Consider the following 24449-nt stretch of genomic DNA (forward strand, 5'->3'; position numbering starts at 1 on the left):
TGTATAGTTAGGACCGTATCACATTGTTTAACTCTTGTATATACTGTAAAGCTTGTTGGGAATCTAGATCCTGTTTCGAATATTGTAAACCTGTAAAAACCACAATAAAGCTTCTTTGAAAAATTAAAAAAAAAAAAAAAAAAAAAAAAAAAAGTTCTTCAAGGGGTTCCGTTTGAACCCATGCATTCCTTAGATATTAAGTTATTATCTTGGAAAGTTTTATTTTTGGTTGCTATTTCTTCTGCTCGCAGAGTTTCTGAGCTTTCGGCTTTACAATGTGATCCACCTTATCTTATTTCCCATGCTGATAAAGTGGTGTTACGTACCAAACTTGGTTTTCTTCCTAAGGTTGTTTCTAACAAAAATATTAATCAGGAAATTGTTGTTCCTTCATTATGTCCTAACCCTTCTTCTAAGAAGGAGCGTCTGCTACATAACTTGGATGTAGTTCGTGCCTTGAAATTTTATTTGCAGGCGACTAAGGATTTTCGCCAAACATCTTCTTTGTTTGTGGTTTTTGCTGGGAAACATAGGGGTCAGAAAGCTATGGCTACCTCCCTTTCTTTTTGGCTGAAGAGTATCATCCGTTTGGCATACGAGACTGCTGGACAGCAGCCTCCTGAAAGAATTATGGCTCATTCTACTAGGGCTGTGGCTTCCTCATGGGCATTTAAAAATGATGCTTCTGTTGAACAGATTTGCAAGGCTGCAACTTGGTCGTCTCTTCATACTTTTTCCAAATTTGATACATTTGCTTCTTCTGAGGCTGTTTTTGGGAGAAAGGTTCTTCAAGCAGTGGTGCCTTCCGTGTAGGTCCCTGTCTTGTCCCTCCCTTACATCCGTGTCCTGTAGCTTTGATATTGTATCCCACAAGTAAGGATGAAATCCGTGGACTCGTCATATCTTGTAAAAGAAAAGGAAATTTATGCTTACCTGATAAATTTATTTCTTTTACGATATGATGAGTCCACGGCCCACCCTGTTATTTTTCTAAAGACTGTTTTTTAATTTTGTTTAACTTCAGTCACCTCTGCTCCTTGGCCTTTCCTTTCTCTTCCTAACTTCGGTCGAATGACTGGAGGGGGAGGGAAGGGAGGGGCTACATATGCAGCTCTGCTGTGGAGCTCTTTGCCACTTCCTGCTGACCAGGAGGCGATATCCCACAAGTAAGGATTAAATCCGTGGACTCGTCATATTGTAAAAGAAATACATTTATCAGGTAAGCATAAATTTCCTGTTTTTTTTTAATTAAATCCCCAGTTAACCTGATAAATTAATACCACATGGGCTAAACTATGGTATACAAAAAAAACAAGGATTTAAAAGTGCTGGTAAAACATTAAAGGAACAATAAAGTCAAGATTCAAACTTTCATGATTCAGATAGAGCACACAATTTTAAATAACTTTTCAATTCACTTCTATGATCTAAATGTGCACAAAAATTTTATATGCACACTTTCTGAGGCACCAGCTACTGAGCATATGCAAAAATTCACTGAATATACGTATATGCATTTTGTGATTGACGGATAGCTGTCACATGATGTGAGGGAAGGAAAATAACTCCACTACTTATTTGAAATTCCAACAAGTGCCCAACTACAGTTTTTACTTCTGTATATTTTCAGCTGTCATATCTCGGTTGCTTCCTCTTTTCGTCTTTTTGAACTACAGTATGATGGAAGAATTGTGGGCTTACATGGACATAATATCAGTATAATGCTGGGGCTCCTCTATATCTTTTAGTGCACATGTGCTGATTGGTACACATGCATTAAAGGGACACTGAATCCAAATTTTATCTTTTGTGATTCAGATAGAGCATGCAATTTTAAGCAACTTTCTAATTTATTCCTATTAGCAAATGTTCTTCATTCTCTTGGTATCTTTATTTGAAATGCAAGAATGTAAGGTTAGATGCCGGCCCATTTTTGGCGAACAACCTGGGTTGTTCTTGCTGATTGGTGGATAAATTTATCCACCAATAAACAAGTGCTGCCTAGGGTTCTGGAGTTTCTTTTTCAAATAATGATAGCAAGAGAACAAAGAAAAAATTATAAAAGGAGTAAATTAGAAAGTTGCTTAAAATTACAAGCTCTATCTGAATCACAAAAGAAAAAAATTGGGTTCAGGATCCCTTTAAGCATTCCCTTGCATGTCATTCAGTTTTTTTATCAGTAGACTATACACCAACCAGCACCTAGGCACATTTTAACACTATATATATATATATATATATTAGTAAAGAAAAATCACAAATTTATTGGAGCTTTTTCGGGGAGAACCTCCCATTCATCAGCATCACCATATGAAAACGTTCCAATAAATTTGTGATTTTTCTTTACTAAAAGACCTGAGAGTGCATTTGCTTTGAGGAATATTTACAACATTTATGCACCCAGGCGGATGACCATTGGAGGATAACAATTTAGTTTGGACATTTATATATATATATATATATATATATATATATATATATATATATATATATATATATATATATATATATATATATATATATATATATATATATATATATATTAAAAGGAGATTCACACAACAAAACTGACAACTCTGAAACTCTCCTAGCCAAAGAAATCGCTAACAGAAAGACAACTTTGTAAGGTAGAAGATTAACATTTAAACTGTGCAAAACTGAAAGGACTAAAATGAGCTTCTATGGTGGAGTAACAGGGCCTTATCACAGGTCGAATACTGGCAAAGCTTGAACAAAGGTTTGAATATAAGATAACTTTGCTTGTTTTCTGTGAAATTAAGCTGAAAGGGCCAATATTTAAACCTTTGGAAAAATAGCTGACAAATTGACCCCCAAAAAAATCTCCCCTTGACCATATTATAACTTAAGAACTATATGTGCCAGTCTCTCACAAAAATATTAGTTATATGACTGCTATATTACTTTTTTTATATGTGGACAGGAAGCCGCTTTAGAAATTGCCTTAATTAAGATGGTCGCCCCTACAATGGCTCAACGTGTGGTCGATCGAGCAATTCAGGTAAAAAAATTAATAACTTATTGTTTTTTTTGTTGTTGTTCTTTTAGCTTATATGTCTATTTATCTTGGCTTGCATTAGTAGCTCTTAGAAATAAATATGAACCTTAAACACAGTCTTTAGATTGGAAGTAAGTTCCACCCCCTTGCCCATACAGTTTTTCCTTGTGTTTCTGTCTAGTAGATAGAATGGACAGTCCCCTTCCTTACCAAGGTAATGTACTCTTAAAGGGACATAAAACAAGTTGGGATAGCGACAAATTATAATAATATGTACTTAAATTACTTTACCTGCACATTTATACAGCAGTACCTCGCCATTAACCCTTTCTTTTAAGTTTCCGAATTGTACAACTCTAACTCCCCCCACACGATTCCTTCTATGGCTGTATCTATAGCCACCTTTGATTTGGTAGACTGCAGACTTTAACATTCATTATCTGCTGGATCATGCCTAGAAGCAAACAAGCAGCTGTGAACTCAGTTTAAATACAATGCCTGTGTTTCTGATACTAAACACTGATAAGGGGGGTGGATCAGACTACTCCAGACAGCATGGCTATGTAAGTAATTTTGCTCATTTTTGAAAATTACTTGCCAGCAATTTTTAAACAATTTGTTATGCAAACTATATTAACTTAATTAGGATTTTTTAAATTAGAATTTTAGGATATTTACAGATATCAACATGTTTTATGGCACTTTAAGCTTTAGTTTCAGCTAAGTCCCTCCCATTTCAAGGCACTTTCACGTTATACAACTTTATCTGAATTGCCGGATGTTCCGCTTGGGTGCTTGGTATTTTATTTTCAATGCTTGCACTTTTTATACTTATATAATATGATTCAGGCGTCTTTTATGTCTGCATGAAGTGCAGCTGCTTATTATGTTACATAATTTACAGAGCAGTGTCAGGGATAGCATATGCTGTTTTGACTTTCCTTTTTTTTTTTTTATACTTTTTTATTGAGGTGATAAAGGAGTGCAAACTTTTGATATATTACATTTTTCAAACATATCAAGTAATAAAATGTACAGATGGTGTGATATCACATAAATAATATAACAGATGATATTCTGTGAGGATTATTGTAGGATGATATAGTACATTTGAATATAAACATATCCCAAAATATGATAGTCTGTATGAAAACATTAAAGGGACACTGAACCCATATTTTTTCTTTCGTGATTCAGATAGAGCATGCAATTTTTTTTTTATTATTTTTTTTATTGAGGTTAAGATCACAATACAATATAGATGTGATAAATAAAAAAAAATGCATAAATACAAAAGAAAAATATTCACAATATACATATCATGAAAAACATATTATTTCTGTTGCATCACAAAAAAAAAAAAAAAATTAGTCTCAGCCTCATTTTTTCTATATTTTTTTCCCCTAGCTTCAAGATATTCATGTCGTAAGAGGTAAAACATAGTGACATAGTGCTTATTCTTTTTCACAGAATATTAATGTAAATTAAACTTTCAGATGCAACATATACCGTGATTTACATTATTTTGTCATACTATATCTTATTTTTTAAGTAACAGCCTGGACAATGGTTGAATTTCACCCTTTCCTTCCCTTCCCGTCTTAAGTCAATTATTCATATAGAAATCAACCAACCTAACATGCCTTATCAACTAGGGGAAGGAGGGCCTAAACAACCAAACAGCGCTAGGCATATTAACACCAAAAACACAGCATGTAACCATCACCAAAGGAAAAAAAAAAAAAAAAGGGGGAAAAAAAAAGGGAAAAGGGAGGGGGGGGGCGAGAGATGAGCAAGGGGGACTACCATAGTCCCAGCAGTACCAGTTCTGAGTTCCTAAATGGGTATATCATATATTCTCTTTCATTCAGTGGGGATATTTTAATAAAAATTGTCCATTTTTTAAAGAAATTTTCAATGTCATTCTCTTCTTCTATGTTAGTGTCTCTTTGCTCTATCATATATTGCTTTTTTAGGCAATTTTTAAGCTCATTTATACTGGGACTTGCCCTCCCTTTCCATTTTTTGAAAATTAAATATCTTGCCGCTAGAATAATCATTTTAACTATTTTATTATGCTTCCGAAGGTCTTTCGTTGCTTCCCATAGAAAGATTACAGAGACTATGTCCAACCTCAGAGAGATTTTTAAAACTTGGTTAATCCAGTATTCTATTTTAGCCCAGAAATTTTTAATCTTAGGGCATTCCCAGATCATATGGATAAGGTCTGCCGATGGTAGTGAGCATTTTGGGCATATACAGAAATTAATATTCCCACATCTTGTCCCTTTTTTCGGAGTGTAGTAGGTCCTATACAATAACTTAGTGTGGGATTCTCTCCATGTGGCTGATAGAGTAATTTGTGATACTTTTAAAATAGAAGTCTGGATTTTATTTAGATTTATGGTATGTTGAGATATCATAGAATCCCATGCCACTGCTAAGTTTCCTAAATTCATCTCCCCTTTATTAGATATTAATAATTGATAACATGGTGAGATTGACATTAACCCCTTTTTAGCTAACACAAGCCAATTCTCCAACTTGCCCCAGGACCAGTTCCAACCAGATTCGTTTATCATCTTAGTTGTGAAGTGTCTAATTTGTAGATATGCAAAGAATTCTTTATTGCTAAGGCTGAATTCTCTTTTTAAACTCTCAAATGTTTTTATACAATGGCCATTCCAGTCTATCATCTGAGAGATATTATTCAAACCTAATGTATGCCATTTTTGGAAAGGTGCCGATTGTAGTCCCGCTTGGAATTTAGGGTTCCCTTTGATTGGCATATGATTGGAGACTTCTCCTTTGATAGATAATAACCTACATATCTTCCTCCACGCCTGTAGTGGATATATTAATGTTTTGAATATTTTAACTTCCTGGGGGACTGTCTTAGAATCGCAGTGTATTAAGGCTGTGGGGAGGTATGGTAGACTTACATTTTTTTCGAGTTCATTGTTCGTTACGTAATCTTTATTTAGAATCCAATCTACAACTATTCAGGCCAATGAGGCCAGGTTGTAGAATTGTATATCCGGCAGTGCAAGTCCGCCGTACTTCCTGGGAAGTGAAAGTTTCATTAACGCAATTCGTGGTTTTTTATTCTGCCATATAAAAATTCTCAACATACTATTAATTTTTTCGATATCCTTCCTTTTAAGAATTATTGTAGTATTCTGCAAAATTAATAATAACTTTGGAAGCAAGATCATTTTAAATGCGGCAATGCGACCTGAGATCGAGAGTGGGAGATTTTGCCATAGTTTCAAACTCGCCTCAATCTCTCTCAGTACTGGTTTTACATTAAGATCATAGCATTTATCTAGGTCGGAAGTGATCATTATCCCCAAATATCTAAATGATTCTGAGACTCTGAAAGGAATTTCTATCAAGGAGTCAGGATTTCTTCTAATCCATAATAATTCAGATTTTAAAGCATTGATTCTGTAACCCGAGAAGGACCCAAATTGTTCTATAATTGAAACAAGTATAGGTATATTGTTTTGCGTATTGGAGATATATAGCAGAATATCATCTGCGTATAGCGCAATTTTAAGCTCTGCTCTACCTATTTTAATTCCTTCCATTTGTGTTCTTATTGCTATTGCCAGAGGTTCAATTGAAATGTTGAAGAGGAGAGGAGAGAGGGGGCATCCCTGGCGCGTTCCCCTTTCCAGCAATATTTCAGAAGAGAGTGTATTGTTGACGATTAATCTCGTGAATGACTTTTTATATAGGTTCTCCACAAATTTAGGGAAGTGCCCACTGAAGCCGAACCTGCGGAGAGACGAGAGTAGGTGATCCTGATGGATTGAATCAAATGCTTTTTCTGCATCAATTGAAACAATTGCTAAATCTGGGGAGTCCCCCTCTCTCCTCTGCCCCGCCAACTCAGTAGATTTAAAGTAGTCTATGGTGACTAATACTTCCCTAATCTTTGCTGTTAAATTTCGTTTTTGTAAAAATCCTGCCTGATCTTTGTGTATTATTTCCGGGAGTACCAGTTGCAATCTCTTGGCTAAAATAGATGTCAGGATCTTGTAATCGGAATTTAATAATGCTATGGGCCTATAAGATTCCTTTTTCGTCGGATCCTTCCCGGGTTTAAGAATCAGAGTAGTATGAGATACACAGAATTGAGGCGAGACTACCTTACCATTAATAAACATGTGATTAAAAAGTTTACTTAATGGTGGAGCAATGAATGGTGCAAGGATTTTATAAAATTAATTTGGTAATGCATCTGGACCGGGTGCCTTGTTTGATGGGAGATCCTGAATAACCCTTAAAATTTCTTCCTGCGAAATTGGGGAGTTAACCATTAACATTTTTTCACCGTCCAGTACAGGATGAGTAATTTTGTTCCAGAATTCATCTGATTTAACCTTATCTGAATCCATAATATAGTGTGCAAGGTTAGTGAAATGACAGGGAGGTGCGTGTAGGATGTTGTAAGTGAACCCAAATACAGAACAAGCCGTGGTACAAATGCATAAAAAACAAATAATTGGATAAAACACTCCAATGCAAAACACAATAAGAAAAATAAAAAACTAACAAGAAAAATACAGAAATAGTATATTAAGGGGAGACCTTGGTGGGGAGTGGTTAATGTCCCATATGAATGCCGAGTGGTTACTAATAACACAGGAGACTCTGACACAACTCCAAAAAGTCAGACACAGCTCCAAAAAAAAAAAAAAAAAAAAATTTTTTTTGCTGTAACAAATCCAAAACTGATGTTCAACAAAGGGTGGCAAAGAATAATGTTAGTGAAAAAATAGTGAAAACAATAGTTAATTTGTAATCCAAGTGTTGTCAAATCAAAAAGTAATAAGTGGTGTACAAGAAAAAACCCAGGATCCAAATATGACTTTGTGGCAATCAGCTGCTCCTTGTAACGTCCCTAGTTGATTCCTGTAACCCAGATATAAAACATAGCGTAACACAGTAAAAAAATATAAAAATCACAGTAGAAAGATGCTTACCAAAGGGTCTACGCGTTTCGGTCCTCAATAGACCTTTCTCAAGACTGACTCAGTCTTTAGAAAGGTCTATTGAGGACCGAAACGCGTAGACCCTTTGGTAAGCATCTTTCTACTGTGATTATTATATTTTTTTACTGTGTTACGCTATGTTTTATATCTGGGTTACAGGAATCAACTAGGGACATTACAAGGAGCAGCTGATTGCCACAAAGTCATATTTGGATCCTGGGTTTTTTCTTGTACACCACTTATTACTTTTTGATTTGACAACACTTGGATTACAAATTAACTATTGTTTTCACTATTTTTTCACTAACATTATTCTTTGCCACCCTTTGTTGAACATCAGTTTTGGATTTGTTACACCAAAAAAAATTTTTTTTTTTTTTTTGGAGCTGTGTCTGACTTTTTGGAGTTGTGTCAGAGTCTCCTGTGTTATTAGTAACCACTCGGCATTCATATGGGACATTAACCACTCCCCACCAAGGTCTCCCCTTAATATACTATTTCTGTATTTTTCTTGTTAGTTTTTTATTTTTCTTATTGTGTTTTGCATTGGAGTGTTTTATCCAATTATTTGTTTTTTATGCATTTGTACCACGGCTTGTTCTGTATTTGGGTTCACTTACAACATCCTACACGCACCTCCCTGTCATTTCACTAACCTTGCACACTATATTATGGATCCATAACTGACACACTTTATCATCTGACCAGCAGCCCCATTTTCAGCTTCTCCACTACCTTTGAGTGCTTAGCTGGCATGGTCAGTCATAGATATTCTTACACCTCTTTGATTATCAGTATTTCAGATAGTCTCTGCGTTTGAGACTAATTTATTGCTTTTAGATTCTCCGTTTAAGGAATTTCAAATATTTGGTCTATATTGTATACGTAGCTAGCTTACTTTCTAGACCTATTGCTAATTTTTTATATACCATCATTTGATTTTATTTCATTTAACTATTTATTGTCATTTATTGTTTTTTATCTGATTGTAATAAATCTGTACTTTTACTTAGTGGCAGTTTGTATATCCACCCCTAGGCCTTTGGCGCTGTATCCATCCCCTTCTTCCATTACTTATACTCTTGTGGGGGGAGGTTAGACCCCCCTTTATGGTTTACAGCTTAGGGAGTTCTTAGCGCTAGATTACCACACCCTTTATCCATTAACCTTATCTGAATCCCTCAGAGAGTAGATCTCTTTAAAGTATTCCGAGAAGATGTTAGAGATATCATCTACATTTGTATGTGTTTTTTTCTTATGCAGAAGCTTATCTATTAATGGATATCTTTTTTCTCTTTTCAGCAAATTGGCCAATAACTTTCCAGCCTTGTTGCCATAGCGGTATAGTCTTGCCTGAAGTTTAAGCTCCTTCTGGGTCTCTCTATAAGTTAGAAATGAGTCTCTTTCATTTTTTGCTCCAATGTATCTGATCCAATTTCCCTGGGAGTTATCAAGCAAATAACGATTATATGAGTTAGTTACAGCTTTTGTCACTTCTGTTTCTCTAATTCTTAGTGTTTTATTTCTGTGAGCAATATATGAAATCATTTCCCCCCTAAGGACTGCCTTTGCAGCCTCCCAAAAGGTATCTGGGCGATCCACATAAGTCTTATTAAATTCAGCATATTCTTCATATTTGCTTTTTAACCCATTTTTAAATTTTAAATAATTTGTTAGCCATGTGGGAAAGAAGAAGCGAGAGGATCTTAGTTTGAAGTCATTATATTGAATTTCTATTGTAATAGGGCTATGATCTGATATACAGATAGGAAGTATTTTGGCTATAACTTTCATTTTACACAGTCTTTCGTCAATAAGAAATAAATCTATTCTGGATAGAGTTTTGTGAGCTCGGGACAAACAGGTATAATCTCTTAGATCTGGATTCTGTAGTCTCCATATGTCCCTGACTAACAAATTTTGGGAGATTTTCTTAAACATTTTAGCTTCCAGACTATCTCGTTTATTCTTCCCCACTGTAGGGTTCTGTCTAAGTCTATCCAGGGGTTGGTGTGGGGCCATATTGTAATCCCCGCCTAAAATTAGATATCCTATTGATTCAGAAATTATTTTTGATTGCAGAGTATCCCAGAATATTGGATCGAATACATTGGGAGCATATAAGTTGCAAAGTGTATACAGAATTCCTTCTATCTTTAATTTTAAAATTATATATCTCCCTTCCGGGTCAGAGATACTGTGCAGAGTTTCATATTTAATTCTTTTCCCTAACAAAATTGCCACACCTCTTTTCCTTTTTGTGCCTGTGGAGGCAAACACTTCCTTTACCCATGAGAACTTCAGTTTTAGCACTTCCTGCAAGTTTAAGTGAGTTTCTTGTAGCATAGCTATATCAGTACCAATTTTTTGTAGGTGAGCCAAAACTGATTTTCGTTTGATGGGGGAGGTGAGACCTCCAATGTTCCAGGAAGTTATTTTACATTTATCTGTCCTGCCCATCTCTCAGCCACCCAAAAAAAAAAAAAACACAGAAAAAAAAAAAAAAAAAGAGAAGGGAGAAAAAAAAAAAAAGAAAGAGAAAAAAAAAAAAAAAGAGAAAATTCCTAAAGCTCTATACCCTCCTAATGCAGGCATTCCCCCGGGGGCCCTGCATAACCCCCTATTAGAGTTTACCCCTTGCCTCATGTATCTAACTGTAATCTGTGAACTCAGAGAATATGCTAATTTTTTCACCTATTATCATTTCTTCCCAGTTCTTCTACACATTTCTCTGCTTTTTCTGCAGATTCAAAAAAATGAACTTCATCATTAAGAGTAACCTTTAATTTAGCTGGGTAAATTATGGTGGCACGGTAACCTGCTTTAATAAATTTCGTACAAGTAGGGGACAACTCTTTTCTTTTCCCCGCTGTTTCAGCTGAGAAATCCTGAAATAATAGTATTTTGTTTGTCCCTACGGAGATAGGTTGGTTCTTTCTGTAATACTGAAAAATTACCATCTTATCTTGAAAATTTAGTAATTTAGCTATTATTGGTCTAGCTCTAGTTTTCCCTCTTCCTTCATCAAATTGACGTCCTACTCTGTGGGCCCTTTCAACTATTATTGGAGGATAGGAGGGAGGTAATCCTAGTATTTGTACTAGAGTTTCAGATATAAATTTTCCCAAATCTTCATATTGTCTCCCCTCTGGGACCCCTATTATTCTTAGATTGTTTCTCCGCGAACGATCTTCAAGATCCTCTATTTTAGCTTGTATTTTGGATAGTTTTATATCTGCAACTTCTAGTTTAGAGCTGTGGATTGAGCTAATGTCCTCCAAGTCTGACACTCTTTGTTCAGCTTCTTGAAGTCTGTTTGAAAATTGTCGGATTTCGTTAGTAAGAGATACGATATCTTGTTTAATCTCGAGTTTGAGAGATTCAAATCTTGGGGCAAGTGCTTCAGTTATACTGGATACCAATGCTTGAGTATCTGCACTTTCTTTGTTATAGGAGAGATTAGAGGAAAGTGAGTGAATATCTACCTGTGTTTCTATCATATTTTTTATTTTTCTTGTCTCTATGTCTGGCCGCCATAGCTGGTGAAGGGGTCTTGATGTGCGCGTGTACAAATTTATCCATTAATTGATTACGTTCGTGAACAAAAACAAAAAAGGGGTGGGGGATGAATTCCCCCACCTAGGGGTGCCAAATAGTGAAATAAAGTGTTATATCTTGAAGGGGGAGAAGAAAAAAAAAAAAAAAAAAAGGGTGAGGAAGTGAGTTGTGAGGGTATTCAGTGAGGATGTGAAGAAGAGGGGAAAAAAAAAAAAAAGTTTAAGTGTTTTAAATTGTGACTTTATAATAGTGGTTTAAATATGGCGGCTGTGTTGCTCTATGACCTTGAGAAAGATATTAATCAAATTATTCCTTTCTCTTTTCTACTTCTTTCTAGATAGTACTTTTTATCTTATAAAGGACTTATCTGGTAATTTAGTGTTGGCTCTCTTTACTCACAGCGAAACTCTCAATCCTAACCACATACAGGAAGGACAAGAGCTATAACTGACAAAGTTAGTCTATGTGATAAGGTATTCTTCTCTCCTGTGTCTAGCTGCTGGAATAACTCCTAATTCTTAGGAAGTTAAGCTATTCTCTCCTTCCACTTCCCTCCCCTCTCTTCCTTCTTTTAGTGTATCTTCCTAGTTCTCTGAATTATGTATAGTGTGTGTTGCATGCAACGTCATATGCTTAGCTTTTTTATTCAGTATACCTTAGGTCTGACCCTAGCCCAACTTTACGTATGAGTCAAAACAAAGAATATTGGCTATTTATGCTTAAGCTGTTCCACTGCCCTCCCAGAATTTTCATACTTAGGACAACAGCAGATAAATATCATCTACCCAGCACACAAACAATTATCTATGTCTTAGTGAGTTACTGTTAATTGTGATTATTATATGTGGGAGAGTACTTCACACATTTTTCCCATAAATTGTGGAAATCTAATCATTTATATTCTGACAGTAGACATCCTATATATATTCCATTAGTACTTTATATGCAAAGGAAATTTTCAGATATTTAACCTGCCTTAGCTTAGCTTAGTGTATGTTTAGGAAGACTTAGTTACAAATGAGAAAAAAAAGAAAGAAGCCAGACACATTATTTCTTCTTCCCCTTGACATTGAAATACACTGTGTCTATTTAAAGTTTTGAAAATATTTCCTATGCAGCCACAAATTCTTATACTTGAATAGTACTTTTACATAAAGAATAGCTAGTAATCGGAGTACCGATTTTTCACAGTTTAGAATAATATTTAACAGCTCATACTTTATACATTAGTTCCCTTAGGGCCAGTAGTGTTTGTACTTTGAGAGTTTTGTAAATAAAACAGTCAAAGGTTAATTTGCAATGTTCAAAGAGAGTGTTTTTGTAATTTTCTTCTTTTCTCCCTTCTCTTCCCCCCCTTCTCTTCTTTTCTCTGCCTTTTCCACCTTATATAAGGGACCAGAGAAATGTTCTCGATCAGGGCTTTTACCACACAGCTTTGTATAAGCAGGGTTTGGTAGGGGGAGAGGCTTATTTATAATCAATTTTTGTTAAACATTAAACTGTTAGGCAGAGGGCTCTGTTCTGCCCCATATAAAAAGAAAGAGAAAAAAAAAAGCAAAAATGTTCAACAAGATTCATTTATCCTGGCACTGAGTTCTTCCAGGTAGTCTAGAGGTAATTTCAGGTGGTGTTCACCCTTTTTGTTTTTTCCTTCCCCTTCCCTTCTCCCCTTTCCTCTCCCTTTCAACTCTCCCCTTCCTTTTAGTTATGTATATATTTTTTTTTCTTTCTTTTCTCCCCTTCCTTGAGCTAATACTCAGAGGATAGCACAGTATATTTAGTCCCTCTTCAGTACGGAATAGCAAGAATTTTAGGGGAACTCACCTACTCCTCCGCTGTCCGGCCACCATGGATGGATGTCTGATAGCCAAGCCGACACTTAGATGCCGAAGCAGTCAGGAGAGTCTCCCACCTAACCCTGCCGTATGTAGCAATTTTGTGTGTAGTCCCAGCTTCTCTCATCTCCTCTCACGCAGCATCGGTGGGAGAGGAGGGAGCAGGACGGCGTCGACTAGCCTCTTCGTGGAGAACACAAGCCCGGCTATCCAAACTCCTGCCGGATCCGGTGTCTCCTCCCGCGCAGCACCAGTGGGGGAGGAGGCGAGGAGAGCAACACCAGCAGTCCGCTGAAGCAAGAGGTAATCCTCAAACGTGGTCCCGCGGCTTCCAACCGGACCCGGCACCTCCTTCCACACAGCACCGGCTAGGGAGGGGGCAACACAGACACCGGGGGGTGCAGCAAAACCAAGGCGGACCCTAAAAGCAGGTATCGGCAGACCCTCTTCTCTCTTCCATCAGGGCAGATTTTGAGTTATCCACACCGGGTCCAGTCAGTAGGTGAGCCGGTAGCGGAGGGTGGGGAGGCTTGGAATCCTCAGTTGTGTCCTGTCTTGTATGGAGTAAGGGGAGTCGGGAAGTTTACAGGTAAATCAGGTTTCCTTAATACAATCTTCACAGAGAAATAAGGTGTAGCTGATGTGTAAAAGCCGTTTAATACGGGTGAAGCCAGTTACTTTGTGAAACCGGCTAAGTTTATTGCTCCTTTCAAGTGACTTTGTTGGTCGACACAGTAGGCTAAAGTTCCACTGTCTAGGTCCCGGAGTTGGTAGTGCAAACTGTCCAGGTAGCAAGCCCCAGGGATTGGGGAGGCGCAAAAGACCCACCGCCAGCAGCTACAGGACTGGAGTGGAGAGCACAGCACACAACCTTGCTCCTCCTCCACCGGTCTCTCCAGTCTAGAGCATGCAATTTTAAGCAACTTTCTAATTTACTCCTATTATCAATTTTTCTTCGTTCTCTTGCTATCTTTATATGAAAAAGAAGGCATCTACGCTTTTTTTCTTGGTTCAGCACTCTGGACAGCAGTTTTTGATTGGTGGATGGATTTATCCACCCATCAGCAAGGACAACCTAGGTTGTTCACCAAAAATGGGCCGGCATCTAAACTTACATTCTTGCATTTCAAATAAAGATACAAATAGAATAGAGAACATTTGATTATAGGAGTAAATTAGAAAGTTGCTTAAAATTTCATGCTCTATCTGAATAACAAAAGAAAAAATGTGGGTTCAGTGTCCCTTTAAGTAAACAATGTCACACCTCAGTTTTTATTTTTTTTAGACAATATAGACAAGTATATATCCCCTCAAACATAATTGGACAGCTATTAAAATATCATTCCCATGTAGTATATATGGGCCTCAGGAATGTTATCCTCAAAAGGGGGTTTTCAGGGGGATTCAGAAAGATTAGGATTTTCTAAAAGATGCATTCTCCTATGCTTACCTAGTAAGCACTATATGTATGTATCGAGTACTTGTAAAGCGCGGCTAATCACCCGTAAGGAAGGCATTGCTCATTTTATCGACCTCGGTAGGATGAAAGGCTGAGTGGACCTCGCCGGGGATCGAACCTGCAACCCTTGGGTTGCTACAGAGCTCAGCCACAGTATATGGGGAGGTGGAGTGAATTGTGGTGGTATATTACTATAAGAGCTAAGGCAAAATGATCAGAGATATCTATATATGTGTCCATTAATAGAGGAAATAGATTGTTGGACATCTAAAAGATCTTGCTAAGGTAAATATATTCATATGTGGCAGCCCTGATTCCTATTATAATCATAGGGTGGCTTATAGATAACATTTAGGTTAAGTGCAGTAATAATGAGGTTAAGTGTGTAGCTATTGACCACGGGCAAATATGTGATAAACCCAAATAATACAAATATAGCACATCTGAACAGGAATTATTCTGTTTCTAGCCTCGTACATATAATCTACAGAACTGAGCTTTATTATATGGATGTTAAGGAGAATGTGAGGTTGCCACATGAGTATGGGCCCTATACCCCGTTGCAAAAAGCTTAAAGTTCTACCATTCAGTTTTGTGTATTATACGGCTATCACGTGTATAAGTCTATTACCAAGTGGGTTCAGAACAATATAAAATTCCTTCAGGGTTTCACATAATTCTATAACTATAGCACTTTATCACTTCCCTAACGTATATATTAACACATTAACATGTAACCTTTGGTGTGCAGGAAAAAATAAATATATATAGCTGATATTTAGCTGGCAATAGAAATCTATAAGCAGTATATGGTATAGTAGATCTCAAGACTCAAACATAAAGAACCCGAAAATACATGCTAAACAAAAACTTAGGTTTGTGACCTTCATAAAATCTGGTATCTTTGTGAGTATTAACTGTCACAGGAGATAAGGTATTTTTCATACCATGCTAAGGTGCAATGCCCATAGAGTATACATCCAAGTTCTCTGTAAACTAAAGTTACTACACCTTTGGTATCTAACTCACATGTCATCTCAGAAGATAGCGCATGATCAACAGGTATCTTAATATATAACTGTACTATACCCTAAAACAGAAGAAGTAATAGAACAGCATACAAAATATTTTAACATTTCTAAAGAAACTCTATACATTATGTAAGAAGACAGTAATCTAAACCTGCATACAATTCAAAATACACATATAAATCTCAGCTAAAAAGCTAATATGAGGGTAACTAATCAAGAGCAAAAATAACCTGTTGATTTGAAATCAGGAATCTAGGAACAATGTGGGGGTAATCAGTCACGTATGGCATACCGCTACTTTCAGTAAGTCTTCCTCACAGAGCATACAAGCATTAGGCCACAGCTAACTTTGTTACTGTTAATCTCTGCTAGAACCAAGAGTCTCCCTCTTTCCACAACCACTGCCTGAAAAGCAAAGGAGCTTCACTCACAAGCTGATATAGTTTGATCCGCTCCAAAAGGATAGCACTGGGCTTCGTCCAGATTTGTGGATCTAGCTGGTTGGTGACCTGGTAAAATAGATAAGGCATCAGGGCTAATAGGCTAATATGTCGTATCTTGCTGCTCTAGGGACGTATTTAGTGGTCTTTTCACCGGCGACCATCCTGAAATGTAAATCCGGTATGCATGCTGCATTGCGCCGTAGTTCCCCAGCTCCATCTAGCAAGTCTGGAATTAATTTCACTGGAACCCGCTCTCTCGGGTCGGCCGCAGCCCACGAGGCTCGGTCCATCTGAGGAGGTGGCACCTAGATGTACAGCCAGAGTCCTAGTTGGGTATTCCCATAATAGCTCAATATGCCCTGTAGCCTGTCTTAACCATTCCTTGGGTATTGTAACTCCTGGAGATAGTTTTGTAGGAGCTATTGCTTCTATTTCCTCAAACTGGGTCATCTGCATCGAGTTGTCTAAACATTTGAGTATTACCTTTTCAAATTCCGCAAAGAGGGCATGTACAAAGTCCTCCATAATAAATTGTAAAGCAAGGGAGTACAAAGAAGCGCAAAGGAAAACAAGCTTGAGAAATTTATTATAGCAAATGAAAAAATAAACATAAAAACTTACACTCAGGTAAGTAGCAATGATCGTCTGAATAATGAAGTCATCCGGTGTAAAATTGCAGCGGTCTGAGTCCTGCTCTACAACAAGCTGAAATGTCAGTACTGTTTGAATTCCTGAACACTTGTGTTACCCTTGACAAAGTTCGGGCGAGATCCGAACGAAACGCGTAGGGATATTGTTTTTGGGGACTATTTTTTCCAGCATCAGCTGTGCGATTGTGCAGTCAGAGAAAGGATCCATCTGAGGGGGACGCTCCAATCCAGCTCCATACTGACGTCAGATGCCGAATTAAGCTTTGCCGGCTTGTTTCTCCATCACAGACGTTTCAGCTTGTTGTAGAGCAGGACTCAGACCGCTGCAATTTTACACAGGATGACTTCATTATTCAGACGATCATTGCTACTTACCTGAGTGTAAGTTTTTATGTTTATTTTTTCATTTGCTATAATAAATTACTCAAGCTTGTTTTCCTTTGCGCTTCTTTGTACTCCCTTGCTTTAGTTGTTCCATATCCGGGTGATTAGAAGAAAGATCATCCAAAGAGGAGCTGCATCAACTTGGGTAATTGTGCTATATCACCTCCACAAAGGACTTGAAAAACGTTTTTTTCTTGTGCTATTTCTTATGGACGTTTGGGTAATTTGTTTTATTTATCTCAATTTTTATTAATGTTGTTATTTTTTATATGAACTTGTTTATTGTCTGTTGCATATATTTTATACTAATATACTAAAATAGGAAAGTTGTTGGCTGTTTTAGCGCTGATATATTTTTTTTGGTGTGTATAATAAATAGTAGCGTGACTGATATAGCGTAGCTTCAGTTTTTAGGAGTGCTATGTACTTCAACACAGGCTTATAACCCAGACACTCAAAATAGTCATGGTTTATGTGCAGTATGCATGGCGCTGTGCACCAATTCCTTATCTCAACCCTATCAGTCTAAGGCTCATGAATTTTTATTGTGAGAAGGCTGAAAAACCTGGGGTGATCAAGCTGTTATTTCGCCAGCAGAGAAAAGGTTCTTTAACTATTAAATAAAGGTCACCAAGGTCCATGTAAATAATGCATAAAACTATTGTTTTGAATATGAACCACATGTATTAAATTGTAAACAGAGAATGTTCCCAGCCAGGGAACCTGTTCACCCACAATTGGAGTGAGCATTCTTGTTCAAATTTATAGGGATAGAAAGGTCAAAATTGAAATGGAAATGGGTGCATTTTAATATAATCACTTTTAATATATAATATACTTTCATTAGCAAAAATGTTTCTAGTAAACGTTATTACTGTTTCAGTGGCATATGCACATATGCTACATGTGATAAGAGCATCAGAATTCAAACACCATGCCTACTCAGAGAGCTGATAGGGGTGTGTATTGCTTCAGAGAAGACTTGGTTTGTGTCATACAAGTCACTACTGACTCTGAGAAGGTGTGGTGTTTAAATGATGGTACTCGTGGCATATGTGCATTTGTCTCTGAAAAACAGTAATAGTGATAGTCTAGTATGATGTTCTCTATTAAGCTATTTACATCTAGTGGACGGTTCTCACATAAAATAATTGTACAATGAGTTGTAAAAAAAATAAGAGAATGGCTAATGGTTTCCTAAAATTGTAAGATTTTTTTTAAGCAGCTCAGCCTTGATTTCCCAGTACTGTATTTATTGTGATCTAGTAGTTTTCCCCTTATTTGTTGTAATTTTCTATGTCCCATAGGTTTCCACAGCTCATTTTCCCACATACAAACAAATGTACCCCCTCCTCCCTCCTTTTGATTTTAAGCCACCACCTCTGAGGTGATGAAGAGGTTCGGAAGTAGCGGCCTTAAGACTTCTGCTTCTTTACTTGCATTTCATTGGCTCCCAAGTTGCTTTCAGGGATTAATAACAAAAGGTCCTAGTGTTTACACCTGTTTGGAATTACCAGTTGAGAAAAAGGGATATGAAACCCAAAACGCTTTTTGTGATTCAGACGGAGCATACAATATTTAAAAAGTTTCAAATTTACTTTTATTATAAAATTTGCTTTGTTCCCATGATATTCTGTGTTGAAGAGATACCTAGGTAGGCATCTGAAGCACTACATGGCAGATAATAGTGCTGCCATCTAGTGCTCTTGCAAATAGATAACACTCTTGCAAAACTGCTGCCATATACTGCTCCAGACACGTGCATGCTCCTGAGCTAACATCCCTGCTTTTCATCAAAAGATAGCAAGAGATAAAGAAAATTTGATAATTGAAGTAAATAAGAAACATGTTTACAATGGCATTCTCTGTCTGCATCATTTCCCTTTAATTATTTGCCCCTGTAACTGTGTATTACAAATGTAATTCTATGATTGATGAAACAAGTAAAGCAGCATAGAACTATTTGTATGTTTTAATAAATTGTGTTTTTAAACTTTAATTTGATAAAAAGATTCCCTTTGAGGTATGTCCAGTCCATTTGGTAGCGACTTGTCTTTTGGAGGTGTAGGTGGGGAAGAGGAACCACACTGTGTTTTCATTTGCCATCCTCTGGATGTGTAACTAATAGCAGGGTAGAAGCGTTAGTATTTGTTTCTCTTCTTTCTTCTTCTTCTTTGCAGACTATCTCATGGAGGAACTTAATTTGTAGTATTGTGTGGGGGTGATATAACCATAATGTCATTTTTATTGATTTCATTTTCAAGATCAACTATCAGCAGGAGCAAGGGCTTATTATTTGCACCATTCACACGATGGTTTGGGATCTTCTTTATTTCTTGAAAATTAGACTATTATCCCACAGTGGATGGGGAATATAGAATTAGAGAATATCCCTTGTTTAATTTTTACTTCTCTTACTGTCCCACCTAGTGGACGTCTTGTGACTTTTTGGAAATAAATTAATATTAGACTATGACTCAAACAACTTTTGCTAAATACAAGTATATTTAAAACCTTTCCTTTGTCCTGGCCTGCATTCATATTCTGTGATTTGCAAATAGAATACTGCACTTCTCCATATTTTCTATTATGATGCTGGGGCAGTGAAGCTGGAAATACAAAGTCAGGGGACAAAGCAAAATTGGTCAGTCCAAGGGCATGACTTGATGTCTGGGCGCACTGGAACATTACTAGGAAGCTTGTAGTCAGAGTTGTGAAAGTCCAATGTGCAACTGGGCAGCCTTGGAAGGTTTAAATGGCCATTGTAGTTAAAAAAAAACAAGTACATGCTCTAATTCATATGAGCATATAATTTAAAAACTAGCGAAGGGGTTGAAGACATATTAGCACTACCACTCGGGACTTTCAGAGCACTGTTGGTCCTGAGTGAAAACTTCTGCTGAATCAGCAGTGCTAGTTACACAGTCGTACAGCTAGTGGTGCTGATTGCTGATCAGTGGCAACTTCCACTCAGGACCAGCGGTACTCTGCAGGTCCCAAGCGGTACTTCTACTATGTGTTTTAACCCCTTTACTGGAGTATCAAAGGGTTGCTAGTCTTAAAGTTACATGTTCTAATGAATTAGAGCATCTAATTTTTCAACTAAAATTGTCCTTTACTCCTATTTCAACATTTGAAATAGTTTATTTAGCCTGTGGTATCCCCACCTATACTGAAAGTTTCTATACTGGAGTCTATGCTATTGACAAACCTATGTAAATACAACCAGCAGAAGAAATTACAGTCTCAGTGGGGTGCAGGATAGTTAAGTAATAAAATGTTAATTTTCCATTGTTCTCTCTAAGCATTGAGCTTTGGTTTTCAAGACAAATATAAGATAAAGAAGCAAGTGTGTGTACACAAAGTGATAACATAATGAGTTCTGATATTACCTTTAAAGGGACATTATACACTAGATTTTTCTTTGCATAAATGTTTTGTAGATGATCCATTTATATAGCCTATACAGGTGTTTTTTTTAAATGTATAGTTTTGCTTATTTTTAAATAACATTGCTCTAATTTTCAGACTCCTAACCAAGCCCCAAAGTTTTAGGAGAATACTGAAGTATACCTACTCCAGCTTGCTTCTGTTTGTGTAAAGGGTCTTTTTATATGCAAGGGGAGGGGGGAGTGTCTAAAATGTTCCACTTGCAGTGGGTGTTCCAGCTACCTTTTTAACAGAGCTAAATTGGGAGCTTCTAAGTAAGTTTTTTAAACAGTTTTATACTGTATTTTTAGATCAGTATCTGTGCGTATTAGTCTTTATAGTAGTGTCTATTACATGCAGTTATATGAAAATTGGTGTATACTGTCCCTTTAAGTTCAACCCATTGTAATAGGCTATGGTTTAAAAGCACAAAATCAGCTACTTCATATACACAAATAAACCTGAAAATGCAATTTATCAAATATTTTATACTCTGCAGCTAGTATAACAAGTTATTGAATATACATTAATGGAAAAACAATTTCACAGTGTGCTGTCCCTTTAAATAAAGTAGAGGGGGCGGAGCCTAGCTGAACCAGGGAATGGACGCCTATAAGACTAGCTCTGTGCAGTACTATGTACTAAGAAGATATAACGTCAGATCGAGGCCCCATTTTGGGGTCAAACAAGACGATCCAGCAAGCTAAACAGCTGAACGACCTCTGGCTCAGTTTGGGGGAAGTAGCGAGGCAACACGAGGATTATAACTTAAGATCCCTGTAGGCTGTTCAGGGCCTTGATCTGGTCGCCATCTTGCAGAGCCATGTGCGCAGCGGACTGAAAAGCAGTGCTACTTCAGATAAGAGGTAACAGGGGTATGCCCATATTTAGCCCACATACTAACTGAGGGGCATAGGACAGTATTACTAGGTCACAATGCTGACTGGACATTGCCGGCTTCAGTTCATTCCATAACGGCAGCTCCTAAGCAACGGCCAGATGTGACACATATATCACAGCACGCAAAATATACCACCTCAGTGAATTAGAGCATGTAAAGCTTAATAGGGCCTGTCAGAACACAACTCCAGTATCCATTATGAGGACATACAACATATATATGTAAGACAGAGAAGATCTTTTTGATACGAGAGGCAGGAATGTATGTTTAATAACTAAACTATGTTATGGGCAACTGAATAAGACAGAAAGGGGCTGACAATGTATAAGAGAGGATAGGAGTGTCAGGCACTGCTAAAACTGCATACCCCTTTCAGACAACTAAACCAGAATGTTTCAACTTCGGGACATCTAACTGTGGCATATGGGGGATAACTTCTGTTAAACACATAAAGTACTACTGTGACCAAGACACAAACCCTCGCAGCCTGAGACATAGGGGAGAGAGCGGGAGCTCACTAAATATGGCGGCTAAGAAAAATCTGAAAAATACGCCACTGAGTAAGCAGTCGGCAGCAAATCTTTTTTTCAAATCTTCAAAAGGGGAAAAACTCCCAGATGTGCACACAAAAATCCAAGATGGAGAAGGGTACTCTGACACTGGGTCTCAGAAGCAAGGGGAAGAATCAGCACCAATCACAAAGGCTGACTTAGTAAACCTGGTATCAAAACAAGACATAAACGTTAACTTTGAAAAACTGCTAGAAAAGATGGAAACACTGCAGAACACTGTCTTGAACAGCCTATCGTATATCAAGCAGGATGTTGTAGATCTAGGCACAAGAGTGAACTCACTAGAAGAAAATGGTGACACCATGGCGGAGGGGATCAATGCTCTCGTGAAACAGGTATCTTCCCAACAACAGGATCTTGAAGAAATATATGACAAAATGGAGGACTTGGAAAACCGCAGTCGGTGGTGCAATATAAGACTGAAAGGAGTCCCAGAGACTTTAAACATGCCAGAGCTCTGGGACTATTTGCTGCGCCTCTTTCAAAATATAACTGGGAGATCCAACGAAGAGAAATTATGAAAAAACCCGACATATATGTTTCAGGGAAACATCATCCAGTTTTTTAGGCAAATCTCTTATCTACTTACCGACTGGTCACAACATAAACTTATATTGGCAGGTGACTTTAACATTAATATGTCACAAGTAAAGCCCACTTCACAAAAGATACTGACTACTAAGCAACAAAGACACAACCACACTGTCAAAGCAATTCAAAACATGCTAGCGCCTCATGCCCTTATAGATACATGGAAAGCTCTCTACGGAGACACGTCGGACACCACATTTTACTCAGCAGCTCACAACACATACACTAGGATCGATTAGATCTACACCAGCCAGATACTACAACCTGTATTAAAATCTTCAACAATTATCCCATGTGCCTGGTTGGAACCATTTAATGGTCTCTCTCCATCTAGACGAGACACAGGACGGGAAAAGGGAAAAATCCTGGACATTTGACTCAAACCTTTTTCAGACACCCTCTGTACTATGACAATACACTAAAACACTTGCAGGAATATTGGCAGGTAAATATGGACACAACTAGTAATCCATTAAACACATGGGCAGCACATAAAGCGGTCATAAGTGGGATACTCATTCAGGGCAAAACAACTTACAAAAGAAATCACAAATAGCCCAACTCCAATGGGAGATCGCGAACCTAGAGAGAGAACACAGAATGACACTAAAACAATCAATACTAAATACTCTACAACAAAAATCCTGAACACAAATGCATGTAGAGCCATTCAAAAATTGAAAGTCCAGTATTACATTTTTATTTTTTTATTGAAGTTGTAAATAGATAAAACAGGCAAATAATATCACAGTTCCAGAGACTAAAGAAGATCACGACAAAATATACACAATATATGTCTGAATAAATATACGATTGTTCGCCCAGTTATACAGATAGTAGTAAAACCTCAAGTTTTCTGTTAAGGTATACCCCCTTAAAGTATGATGTAAAGTTAAATAAAATGGTTTCCCCAAATTACAAATAGAGGTCTCTCTTGGACCCCCTAGGGGTGAAATTGGGTCAGGATGGGGAGATGTAGGGGTGAAGACATAGTAACAGAGTGTGCCACTTTTGGACCCCAAATGGAGACTAACCTGTGAAATACATGCTGGAACAATATAAATATATACTGGACATATAAGTGCAGCTTATCAAGCAAATTTAGGAAACCCACTTTAGTGGAAGATTGTGTAGATTGTAACATTTAAACCCCGAAGTGCCACAAAATAATCGTGTAGAGCATAGGGCCCGTCCGACCAAAATTGCATAAAGGTTGTAAAATTATTTACATGAACAGTACTGGGAACAATAAATATAAGAAAATATGCCCAAAGGGAGTCCTAATACCAACAGCAAAAAATTAATCTGAAATAGCATTAAGAAATTCAGGCAGATAAGAGGTACATAGGGACATAAGGGTGCAATGGTTAAATGCGTAAGTAATCTTAAAGGGTGTTTCGGAAACAGTTCCTAGCTGGTCAAGTCCCAGAATATGATATACTTATTACCATCCATGCTATCTTTATGAAGCAAAAAGTATAGGTAGTTACAACCAGAACCCTTTAGCATAAGATTCAAATCACCAACGGTTAAACAAGGTGTAAAATAACAGTTGAGGGGTTTCCTTAGTGACAGATACT

General features: G+C 37.2%; 1 protein-coding gene across 2 annotated transcripts in view; it reads left to right on the forward strand.

The window, feature by feature from the left end:
• ACAD10 (acyl-CoA dehydrogenase family member 10) overlaps positions 1-24449 on the forward strand; it is a 392348-nt gene that overhangs the window by 332718 nt on the left and 35181 nt on the right. For both annotated transcript variants that reach the window (XM_053701717.1, XM_053701716.1), the window contains exon 20: positions 2942-3019. In XM_053701717.1, the coding sequence (XP_053557692.1) occupies positions 2942-3019 (78 nt within the window). The remainder of the gene's footprint in view (positions 1-2941; positions 3020-24449) is intronic.

Source organism: Bombina bombina, chromosome 2 (genome assembly GCF_027579735.1).
Source record: "Bombina bombina isolate aBomBom1 chromosome 2, aBomBom1.pri, whole genome shotgun sequence".
Lineage (NCBI taxonomy): Eukaryota > Metazoa > Chordata > Amphibia > Anura > Bombinatoridae > Bombina > Bombina bombina.